At 39.5% G+C, this 12,156-nt stretch overlaps 1 protein-coding gene across 1 annotated transcript in view; it reads left to right on the top strand.

Annotated features, from left to right (window-relative positions):
- The window catches only part of ARFGEF3 (ARFGEF family member 3), a 100,964-nt gene that overhangs the window by 59,051 nt on the left and 29,757 nt on the right, over positions 1-12,156 (top strand). The window contains exons 13-20 of the mRNA XM_062572483.1: positions 2,707-2,873; positions 4,139-4,304; positions 6,858-6,965; positions 7,208-7,423; positions 7,671-7,781; positions 9,144-9,294; positions 9,938-10,252; positions 11,784-11,917. Coding sequence (XP_062428467.1) covers positions 2,707-2,873; positions 4,139-4,304; positions 6,858-6,965; positions 7,208-7,423; positions 7,671-7,781; positions 9,144-9,294; positions 9,938-10,252; positions 11,784-11,917 — 1,368 coding nt within the window. The remainder of the gene's footprint in view (positions 1-2,706; positions 2,874-4,138; positions 4,305-6,857; positions 6,966-7,207; positions 7,424-7,670; positions 7,782-9,143; positions 9,295-9,937; positions 10,253-11,783; positions 11,918-12,156) is intronic.

The raw sequence follows: 12,156 nt of genomic DNA, 5'->3' as shown, positions 1-12,156 counted from the left end.
CTACAATTTCATAGTCTTTCTTACAATCTAGGTTCTTAAATAGTCTTGTAACACTATTATGTATCCATAGGATTGAAAAACAGTGAAAGGAGGCAGGAATTTGAGGCCCTGGCGCAAGAATATCAGCATGGTTCTCAGATGATATTTGGAGAGGAAAAAAAAAAATGAAGTCAGCTACCTAGAGTTACAGGAAAGTAAGATCTTGCAAGTCAGTTGATTTAAAAAAAAAGAGTAAAAAAAAGAAAAAAAAAAGCTATCTTCCTAACTAAAGTTTTAATTTTTCCTCAGAAAGTTCCTCCTTACTTGTTGCTGGATAAAAATAATGCCAAAAAAATCCTTAGGACACAGGAATGTGGTGTTTTATCTAAAAATTACTGAGTTATCTAAAAAGTCTCAATTTTATCATCTGCATTAAGTTTGTAGTTTACACAGATCATCTTTGACCTTGCCAATGTAAGTGAACTGTTGTTTCCATTAAGACAGTATGCTAACCTCATTTTTCTTTACAGTTAGCAGATTTTTATGATTAAAGTTGGTAACCAGTATTCACTTAATGCAGGAATAGTTATTCTCATGAATTACAGTACCAAGGAGTTAGTTCTAACAATTGCCTGCCATTGTGTGAATGGTCATAGCAAACATTTTTAGTACCTTTTTCAATTTCTTTCTCCATATCCTTTGGTGGCAAGGCTTTTATGTTGATAAGCATTAATGTAAGTTTACACGTTAGCTACTTTTCTGCTTTTTGAGAGCTGAGCATCTGTCAAATATACTTGGAGGAAATTGTTTTTTTCTCATATTTTAGACAAAATTAGAGACCAGGTTTTTCCAAATGCTTTTGAGTGATCAAATGCACACTCAATTTGAATATGCTAGTAGCCACTTCTACATGCAATTGTAAAACTTGCTTTTTAATTGCAATAGTATTGTAGAGGATATTGCACAATTTTCTAATATTTTAAATACAAAATTAAGGTTTTGGGGGTTTTTTTTGTTTGTTTTTGATCCACATTTCCTTAAATATCTCTCTGCCCTGGGTTTTTTATTCCTCTAGTCCATTCTAGTTCCTGAGGTGGTACTTCAAGAGATATCAGGCCTCAAATCAATATGTTCTAGGTATCAGATATTCTGAATATCATGATCTCTATCCAGCAAAATGTTAAGTTATATCATTACCTTCCGTGATGGAGTCACTGGACCAGTGACTTAGTAAGACGTAGGCTTACATGTTAAGTTATGGTTGAGGTTTTGAAAAGAGGTGAAGATTTTCTGCTATCATTCACCACGAGAAAATCTACCACAAACATATGGAACTCCACGTGGCTATAAAGTGTGGCCAGCCCTATCACCCCTCTTCCGCACAGGTAGCTCCCTTGAACAGTTATGCATTTTTTAGACCCACCCTGGAACAGTTACTCTCTTTCTAAATCGCCCTCAAACAGTTATTCACCTTATCCACGCCCCCAAAGTGACGTCAATGGAAAGTCCGAGAAGGCAGCAGCACAGAGCTTTCAAACCCTCACGAGGCAAGAAAAACATTTGTTTTTTTTTCTGTGTGTGGCTTTTTTTTTTTTTTTTTAATGTTAATGATTTGCTGTATTTTGTCTAAGAACAGGCATGAGCTTTATGGTGGGAGGAATATATTCACAAGAAACCACTTCAGCCGTTAACAATTGACACAGCTTTACTTTATCATGTAACTAACCTTAGAAGCTGGTTTTTTGTTTTATTTCAAATGTACCTTTGTGATAAATCTTACTCCTTAATCTTCCTTAATTGATGTTCTGTAAATTTATTTCACAGTTCATGTGACAACCCTGAAATATTGTGGGTCATGGGGGTTTTTGAATATTTCTGTTTTTTTCTATTTTTTATGGCTTAAACTACAGGGGTTCAGTATTGCTCCTACTTGATTTATGTGTTTCTACCAGTAGGTCAGCTAACTCAGAGAATTGTATATGCGATTTGATTTACCTGGGAAGAAGGGATCATGCCATTAAGCATGGCTGTAGGGGCTATTTTCCTACAAACAGTATTTTTAGGAGTACTGAGCACTTACAGAGGCAATGTGGGTCTGCCAGAGCTGTGAGTGCTCAGCATATCTACAAAGCAGGACTTGCATGAACTAAACAGGGCTCGGACTTGTAAAAAGTTCCAGCCAGTTTGACACCAAATATTTGTCCACATAAGTCTAGGCTATCACCTAATGGTGGTCAGAGCCTGATCCTGCAAGGTGCTGAGCACTCCAGTCCCCATCCAGCAATGATTTACTGGGAGATTAAAAGGCCTGTGTCCCTCTCTAGCACCATCTGGTGCACTATATGCTCTGCTTCACATAAGTACACGGGCTTTGCCTCTGCCTATTCTCAGCTTCACAGTTAGCATCACAGATGCATCCTGCCCTTTGTTTTAAGCCTGGCAGTCATCCCACTGAATCCTGCAACTCCATGTGTATTTAAAATTAATCATGTTGCTTTGCTGGACTGTGGATGGAGTGTTCATTCTGCCTTGCAGCACTGCATTCTAAACGGACTATTTATTTTTCTCTTCCCTATTCCAATACATTTAATAGAGTCACTTTGATTAACGATATGTTAACTATTCTAGCAATCTGTTGCTGCTGAAATGCTAGGGTTAGTTTCTGATTTCTTTTTTTCCAGGAAATATCCGTGTAAAATGTGAAAGCTCACACTGTGTTTTTGTTAGGTATGATGCACTCACCAGGATTTGAGGGAAACCCAAATTTCAGCTTCCAGACGCTGATGAATGCAGACAGTCTCTACATGGTCTCACATTACACTCTGCTGCTCAACCTAAAATTGTCTAACTCGGATTACTACAGAAAGAAGCCTGCCCAAGCGCCTGTGTTGCTGGTGAGTTGGGGAATACAGGAAAACTGTTTTAAAAAAAAATGTTTTGCTTTCTTTCAGATAAAACACCCACACATAAATGTCCTACATGCGCCTCATTAAGTGGAGAAATAATAATTGCAAATGAAACATTCTCAAAGCTGCTTATGAATCTTGCATAATAAATATCATGCATCTGAATTACATAGCTCCCCTGTAGTTCAGGGAAGAATGAATACTGCTTACTCATCATCAGTATGATAGTAGTCATTCAGATGGGTATTACATCTTCAAAATAAATCCTTATTTGTATCAGTTGATGCAGGAAGTATTCTTAGGGCACATGTTACCAAAGCAACATACCTTCATCTTGCAACCACTTTGGAGCATAATGACAAATTCCTTGCTTAATCTCGGTTTGTCTTTATAGAGATGAAGAAGACATGAGAAGTTTTAGTAGAATCTGAATGAAAAATAATTATGGTTTAGTCATATGAATTGATGAGTTTTGTAGCACCTGGAATTTCTCAACTACTTGGGCTTTAAAAAAAATTTTTTTTTGCAGGCTGCAGCAGTTACAAAAATTGAAGCTGAGCTCTTCAACTAAATTGCCCAAGATGAGTAATATCAAAGGTTTCCTTGAAATAAAAGTTGATGATACACTGTGGAACAAAAAAGTCAAGAACATAAGAAAAACAATCTGCCAAAATGTATCATCACTGCTGAGTTTCTCATATACAAGAATTCAGTTTCTAGCACATACCAAAAACAATTGGTTTTTAACATCATCATCAGTTCCAACATGCTCTTAAGCAACTATAAGAGTGAATCTGTAACTCAAAATCTTCTCTAGGGTTGGCAGTGTGTGCAACAGATCTGAGCATAAACTAACTATTGTCGAAAATAGTTCGGCTATTTCACTGGACCCCAGTTCATCTGAGCATTCTGCCGGAGGGCTTAATTACTAAACAGAAAACAGTTAGGTGCTACCAATTCTTTTTGTTGGAGCTAAGATCCTACCCCCAGTTTCTGGAAATAGAGATAAAGGTGTCCCATTGTCACTGTGCAAAAACTGTCATTCAGATTAGCATCTTGCATGAGCTCTGAAAAGAGAAAGGAAAACTCCTTTGTTCATTTCATTCTTCACCATATATACACATTGTGATCCTAAGCTAATTCTTGTTCTTGCACTGCTGCTCTTCCTTAGGCTCAGGAGTGAATCTGTAGGCTGAGGCTTACGCTGTAAGACTTACTAGCTTCTTATATCTAGTTTTTTTGCTTCTCTGCAGAAGGAGTTCATGAAGCAGGTCCAGTCCAGTGGAGTGTTGATGGTGTTTTCCCAGACGTGGGTTGAAGAACTGTACCACCAGGTATTGGAAAGAAACATGCTGGGGGAAGCTGGATACTGGGGAAGCCCTGAAGAGCACAGCCTTCCACTTATAACCATGCTGACTGGTCAGTACCATGTTGTAGTGGCAAGACTAACTTCCAAATGCATGCCTCTAAAACAGGCTATGATAACATGCTTTTTGACTCCATTACATACAGAAAAGCATGTCATCATGCAGCATGTGGTGTTTCACTGAACTACTAGTGAAGAAGGAATCAATTTTAATTGTGGGAGGTTTGTTCTGGATTGGACAGAAACCCTTTGAAGCCTGGGTACAAACCTTCTGAAACTTAATAGTAGTCTTGATTCTCTATGGCCAGTGTGTCCAAAAGCTGAATAGACTGAAATATCCTGTTTGCATGATGCATATGTTCTTATCTTTGTTATAGCAGAGTCCCAAAGTCACACTTAAATCAGGGTCCAAATTGAGCAGAACTTCTTCCGTATCCGCCATGGAGAAACGCTTGCTAATTGAGGTGAATGATCAGGGTATGGCCAAAATAGCTCTGTCACTAAATCAGAAAGAGTGCTGCCCCAAACCTTGGGAGGTACAGATGGACTTCAGGCATTTCAGGAAATAATATACCTCCTTTGATGGTTTTGGATTCATTAACTTACCTATACTCCTAAAAACCTATCTGTAAAGATACAAATTTTAGTTGCCTTTAGGCATACTGTATTTTAAATGATTTGCAGTGTAGGACCCTGATGTTTATAGGGAACACATAATGGACATGGCTGAAGCACACTGCTCTAGGCTAGCACTTCCCTCTCTAGTCATTTATATGCTAAGTGACTCGCTGAACTCAGCTGAACTATTTCAGTTTACACAAAATTAAGATGTGTTCTGTAGCTTTTGAGTTCCACAGCATGCCCTCAGCAGTGCTGCTGTCTTTGAGAAAGATGCAGTTTTTAAAAGCTGCCCAAGTATACATTAAAATGTATGTGTGGAGGGGAATTTTACATATTCTGGTCAGATGACTACAGAAGAAAGCTGGCCAGAATTTGATGGATTTTTAAAAGTATGGTTCGTTCTTTCTTTCTTTCGTCAAAGTTTTTTGTCACTATGTGCCTATTGGGGAGCATATTTTGAAGAGGGAAGTACATTCCAGTAGATTAGATAAAATGTTTAATTTAAATAATGTATTCTTTTGAAAAATGTGGTTTGGCATAGATATGTAATGTTCACAGTATTGTGTTGACCAGCAAATTGTCTGAAATAAATAAAACAAAACTTTGACTCCCATTTCACACTGGCACTTGAGAGATGTACCTATTTTGCAACAAGGAAAAAACATCATTTAATTCTCTCAGCTTCAGTTCTGGCAAATGTGGTATCTGTTAGTGATAGTGGTTAGGCTGCTGCTTTCTTGATATCATAGCAAAGCCGTTTCATTATGCCTGTGGTGGAATACAAATATAAATAGTGGAGGTTGATCCTGGAAACCTTCCACTGATTGGACTCCCATTGGTTCAGATTTGTGCTATGCCAGGGATATGCCAAAGGGTGCTACTGAGAAGCTGAAAGCCTGGAGCATCCGTGAAAAATGCTTTGAAACAATCTTTACCTTCCTTTGAGGGAAGAATCAGATGGGATCTGCTGAAAGGCAGATGGATGCCTGTAGTGCTATATTGATTCAAAATGCTTTGTCTGCCTGAATGTTGTTTACTTTATGATTACAAGGAGATAATTAAAGCAGGATATGCATGGAGAACACTAGCTTCAGCTAAGGCATTAACTGGTAATGAAAAGGCACTAGTCTGAAATTTTTTTACTGATTGCATTGAGGTCAGTGTTGGTCTTAGTGATGGAGTGATAAGTAGTTGGGAAGCTGAGAGAAAGACTTTGGAAAAACAACAGCCCTGAAGTATGTGGAGAAGAGAGACTGACAGCAGCTGCTAGAAAATAGCTGCAGAAATCAGCCTGCTGTTGCCAACATTGAAACTCCTGTGAGAAGCTAGGGCTAATTAAGCCTTACCAGTAAAAGATTCTCATGTAGGTCTTTTGTTGGGTTGGAGAAAAGAATTATGTTTCTTTTGTTGAGAATGAACCCACATAGGCTTACTAAAAAAATTGCAGTTTGGACATAACGTACTGTTGCATCTGGGGGATCAAACTGAAATCTGGAAACATCTGGATACAGGATTTGGCAAAATATGAAAGGCTATACTCAGAAACCTGGAGATTCAAGGATCCAAGAAGTCCTGAACTGTAAGAAATCAGGAAACAGGAAATCTTTGCCAAGAGTTCTGCTGACTATGTAAGTTCCAGGATGTTTGGGAGTGGGCTATTTCCCCTCTTCAAGAAAAAGTTGGTTATACCGGGCAAAGCATCTGATGCCACAGCTCATGTCTGCACCAAGGTTTCACAAGACTGCCAGAAAAGATAACTAAAAAGTGTACCAAAGAAGTCAGGAGCACTAGAACTTACTTAAACAAGGACTCAGTAGGAGATACTTTCTAAGGAAAAGTGCTGTCTGTTTGTTGATTAGTAATCCGTTGGGATTTTTTTCTTTTCTTTTCTTTTTTCTTTTGTTTTGTTTTTTTGTTTTGTTTTGTTTTTTCTCTCCTTTTTTTTTGTTGTTTTTTTTTTGTTTGTTTGGTTTTTGTTCTGGCAGACATTGATGGCTTGGGAAGCAGTGCAATTGGTGGCCAATTGATGGCATCAGCTTCAGCACAATCCCCTCTTTCCCAAAACCGGAAGACAGATGATTCGGTTGTTGCAGGTACTAAGATTGTATTATAAGCACAAGTAACTGCAGTGAGTTACTATATACCATAAATGTATTTAGATAAATTGAGTTTTAGAACAGCGGTTTAAAGGTTGAGGGAAATACATCAGTGCATCCTATGCATTAATTGGATGGTCCAGCATGCAGAGGACAATTAGGACTTGGGTTTTTTTCCACTGATGATAAAGTTGCTGTTTTGTCATTTTCCAGAAGTAGTAACACATTTCTTACCCCAGGAGTTGCTTTTGCCCGATACCTTTTAATTGGCTGTTGGAAAAACATGATCGACACCTTGTCCACACCACTGACTGGCCGCATGGCAGGCAGCTCCAAAGGCCTGGCGTTCATCCTGGGAGCAGAAGGAGCCAAGGAGCAGAACCAGAAGGAGAAAGACTCCATCTGTGTGAGCCTGGATGGACTGAGGAAGGCAGCCCGACTGAGCTGCGCTTTAGGTACTGTTGCACATGATATGTCATGACAGACTTATAAGATAGGGTGGTAACTTTCCTTGAGGAATTTGGGAAAGGAAAAAAGCAGCATCATGTGCTTGTCTTGGGATGGCAGGACTTCTTGTGGAGCACACTTACTCCGCAGCATGGGCGCATCCAGCCATCTTTCACTTGATGGCACCTGTTGCTGAGATTGCACGTGATTGGGGAGGAAAGCTGGTTTAACAGTAGTTGTGTTGTTGCTTCACAGGGGTTGCTGCCAACTGCGCATCTGCTCTTGCCCAAATGGCTGCTGCCTCCTGTGTCCAAGAAGAGAAAGAGGAAAAAGAAATCCAGGAGCCTAGTGATGCTATAACTCAAGGTAGTTATGTGGTTAAATGGTCTACCTTATCTCATTGTGCCCACAGAGGTGCAACTGAAAGGTATCTAGCTACACATAGAAGAAAGGAGGAAAAAGTCACTTCTGTGCATCACTCACTTGTAGGCATATGGGGTGGATGTCTAGAGACTTCAGTACAGGTCTCACACTCCTCAGTTCTTAGTATTATATCACTGTAATTCTGTATGGAACTGAAATTGGTTGAACAGCAGGTAAGGACAACTGCATTTTCAAAATGTGCATTTTTTAAGCTTCATGATGCTAATGCAACCAGAGAGCATCAGAAAAATAATACTTTTTAAAATGTGTTGTGTGACAATAATATAAACTGAGCTTCTGTCCCTATTTGTGGCTTGTGTATGCATCCTCAATCGTCTTTTGTCATCATCAGATACTTTAAACTGTTTCTGAACTGTGCTAAACGAAGCTGACATGGAAAAAAAAAGTTACCTGTATATCAGCTGAAAAGTTCAGCATCTCTCTAACACTACTTCAAACCCTGTGGAAGTTAGTAAAGTCTCTTGTTATCGCATGAAGATGTACATAGAATGAGGCTGATAACATCTGGTTGCTAGTAGCTAGAAACCCGTAACAAAGCATAGCATTTCAGAAGTGGCCCTCTTTGGTACTCTTATTCAGTGTCTCTGTAGGGAAAGCAAAACTGAGCAGGCCTGAACATGAAATAGCTTTTGACTGTTCTGCTACATACAACTGAAACAAGTTGGCCAGGCCACACTGAGGCAAAGAGGAGGTAGTAGTGGTGGCCCGTCACCAACAGTTCTGTTTTATGAAAGTTTGCAAAACTTCAGAATTTATTTCCATTCTAATACAGAATGAAAATTAAGCTTTTCAAAGATTGTCACGAAAAAGAATGACATTCAAATGTTGTAGTTAAGATCAGGATTAATTTTGCTTGACAAGAGTATCTATTATCAAAAGTTTTTTGATGAAATTCTTTTATTGAAAAAATATGAAATCCACAAAAACTTTTTTCCTTAGCAAAAAGATTTTGTTTTAAAAAAAATCTAGCCAGCTTCACAGGGAAGTTTGTAATATCAATGGGAATGCTGTGTCTGTTCTGTGGGCAACGAGATGTGACTCTAGGGGGACGGAGGAGTGTCAATCTGACATTGATTTTTTTTTTAATGCATATGTAATTAAGCAGAAGGAATTTTTATTTGTGAACATGGAAAGATGGAAATCTCTGGGGGTGTTTTTGACTAAAATCTCCATTCCTTTATAGCTGTCTTTGAGGCTGTACACCTTTGCTACCACAATATATACCATCATCTCTTTGTTTAAATGCCGGAGAAGACAATGTTCTTCTTATTTTTCATGTTGCAGTGAAACAGAAAGTCGAGCAGAAACTGGAGCAGATGGGGAAAGTGCAGGGAGTCTGCCTACACACCGCTCACGTTTTGTGTATGGATGCAGTCCTCAACGTGGGCCTGGAAATGGGGAGCCACAATCCGGACTGTTGGCCTCACGTGTTCAGGTACTCACAGTTTTCCCAAAACAGAAACAGAATTTATACTCTGTTGCCAAAGGGACAGACTGAGAGTAAGGGCTTTATGTACTCTGGGACCAGGCTGTATAAAAAGTAGCAGAGTGAATAAACTGTCAGTATCTGTAAGAGAAAAGACAGTACTGTTTTTCCACCACTGTTCAGAGACAAAATCAAAGCTTAGAAACTCAAAGTTGCTGGAAGATTGTGGCAGAACTAGGAACCTACATGGGCCTTTCAGGCTGCTGGGCTGGTGTCTAAAATATTTGCTATCTAGGCATGTGAGAGGGATGTAAGAACACAGATTATTTGTATGCTGTCTGAAAGTCAGAGATGATCTGTTTTGCAGTCTGAGAAAAATGTCTTGTGTGTTTTATCTGGTTCACATGTAGAAATCAGTGTCTGTGAATTGACAGTGGCTTTCCATGTAACCTGGCTTCTTACAGTGATGTAACTTTGAAGTAAAACTCTCAGCTGCTTATACTGTGCTTCTGACTCATCCCTAAGTAAGAGTATGGAGTACAGACCCAAGCATTTTTTTTTTTAGCAAGCCCTGTGATTCAGGGGAGGAGGAGTTGTTTCATGGGGATTTTTTGTTTGTTTTTCATCTTTAGCTTCTCCTGTTTGTTCTCAGGGTGTGTGAGTACATCAGCATGCTCGAGCACACTCACTTCAGCGATGGCGCTTCCCAGCCCGCTCTGACCATCACCCAGCCCCAGCAGGCCCCCAGCAGCCTGCATCTGGACTCTGAGTCTGGGGACTCTCCTCAGGAACTGACCCCTGAGCAGGAGACCACCCTCAGCAGCAATCCTGTCATTCAGCCAGTTTCCATCCAGGAACTTATCAAGGAAGGCAGCAAGGGCAGAGCTTTTGACTTCCGTGGAGGCAGCCTGCTGTGTGGGACCAGTGCTGCCAAGGCTGTTCTTATGCTCTCCACACAAGCTGACAGGTAGGAGCAGCACTGTCAAGAACCAGAGTCCCTGTTCCCCAAACCTCTAGTGCAGTGGGGCTTGATCTTTTTGGCTGGTGCAGTCACTTGGTTCAGTTGAGTTTCACAACAGAGCTACGTATACAGCACAACCACTGGTTCCTAAAAGAGGTGGTTTTCTGCACTTTTACAGTGCCTACCCTGCTTTTTCGAAACACTGGGCTGTTTGCGTCTATGCACAACCATGCATACACCAACTAAATGACGTGTGTCCTGCTCACACATAAACTGACATTATTTAACTATTGTGTTCATTCATTAAGGCAGGCAAAATAAGTGGGTGTCGTGTCCTGACAGGAGGGGACTGAGTGACGAGGCCAGTGTCAGTCAGAAAGCAGTTGCTGTCAGCCTGTCCCAAGGTGTCTGGAGGAGGAAGGGCTACGAGGCATGTTCAGTGGCTGGATTGAACACCCCTACAGCGGAATCTGCAGACTGATGTGTCACAGACTTTCTCACTAATTGTGCTATTTATTTGGCAGTCCAGGCTACAGTTGAAAATGTCCTGTTTTTTGCATCTTGTAATACCTTTTTCTCAAGCTGATATCTTGCCCTCTGCCCACAGGAGGGATTTATAAATAAAATTCAGCAGAAAAAGTAATGCATACTGACTGTGCTTAAGAGTGTGTTATTCTATGCTTGAACAGTACATTTATTCATTAAGCTCATGATATAGCACAGTTCTGAGTATTAAAGAATAATAATGGTACTGTAGTTTTAAGGATGCAGGTTTGATTTCTGCAGTGTTACTTCAATAAGGACTTTGTTAGGACTCAGTCACCAATTGTTCAAGACAATGAAAAATTGTTCATTAATCATAATGCCAGGAAATTGTAGTTGTGTCAACTTGTGGCTACACCAGCTGAAATTTCATCATGGTGTCTGTGGAAATCTGTCCTTTACATAAGCATGATTTTACTGCTTTAAGGATACTGATGTTAACCCTTAAATTTTAAGGCCTCGTTGCAACTGAAAATAACACCTCTTCTTTATATTCCTAAATAGCAGTTCAGGTGTGAAAACCTAAGGTCTGAGATTTAAGTTGATTCATTGTACAAGTAAATTTCATTTTGCTCAAACTTCAGATGAGGGCAAACTGCTGTAACTCTAAAGTCAGTGAAGCCATGATGATCTGTATCATGAAGACTGGTCATATGCTCACTGTTTTTGAATTACAAGTTCATGAACTGCTTGTGGCATTAAGGTACTGTAAATGTGAAGGGGTGATTCATTGAAAAAATTACTTTTTGCTTTGGTGCTGCATTTGAATCTTGGAAGGCTGGCTGTTGAATACTACTTCTTACCCTCCAAATAATAAAGCTGCTGGATCAAAGTCTTCTATAGCACTACATAAATGAAAAAGTCCTCAATAAACCGGTTTGTTGCCAAAGGAAACATATATCAGCTGTATACAGTTAAGGCTTCTCCTCCTACATACATATTTAAGCTACCATATGATTAATTTTTCAGTTAGACTCTGCTGTTTTGCTTACAGACTCTTTGAAGATGCTACTGACAAGTTAAACTTGATGGCCCTGGCAAGCTTCCTGTACCAGCTCAAGAAGGCTTCTCAATCCCAGCTTTTCCATTCAGTCACAGATACAGTTGATTACTCCCTAGCAATGCCAGGTAAATTACCTGAAGATCTATTACAGAGTTCTATGTTTCATATGCATCTGTATTGCTTAGAGAATTTGCTTTGTATTCATGCAGTTTTAATTTTTCTAGTGAAAATTTCAAGGATTTCAATAAAACATATTTAATGTAATAAAAGCTCTCCGTAGGAAAAATCCAAAGTCTTTAGAAAAGGTTGAAAGCATTTTTTTGGACAGGAACCACATGCTGTCATGAAAAACAACAGTGGGTAT

Source organism: Rhea pennata, chromosome 3 (assembly GCF_028389875.1).
Source record: "Rhea pennata isolate bPtePen1 chromosome 3, bPtePen1.pri, whole genome shotgun sequence".
Taxonomy (NCBI): Eukaryota; Metazoa; Chordata; class Aves; order Rheiformes; family Rheidae; genus Rhea; species Rhea pennata.
The sequence above is the reverse complement of the archived record's forward strand: the minus strand, read 5'-3'. Positions and strand labels throughout refer to the sequence as shown.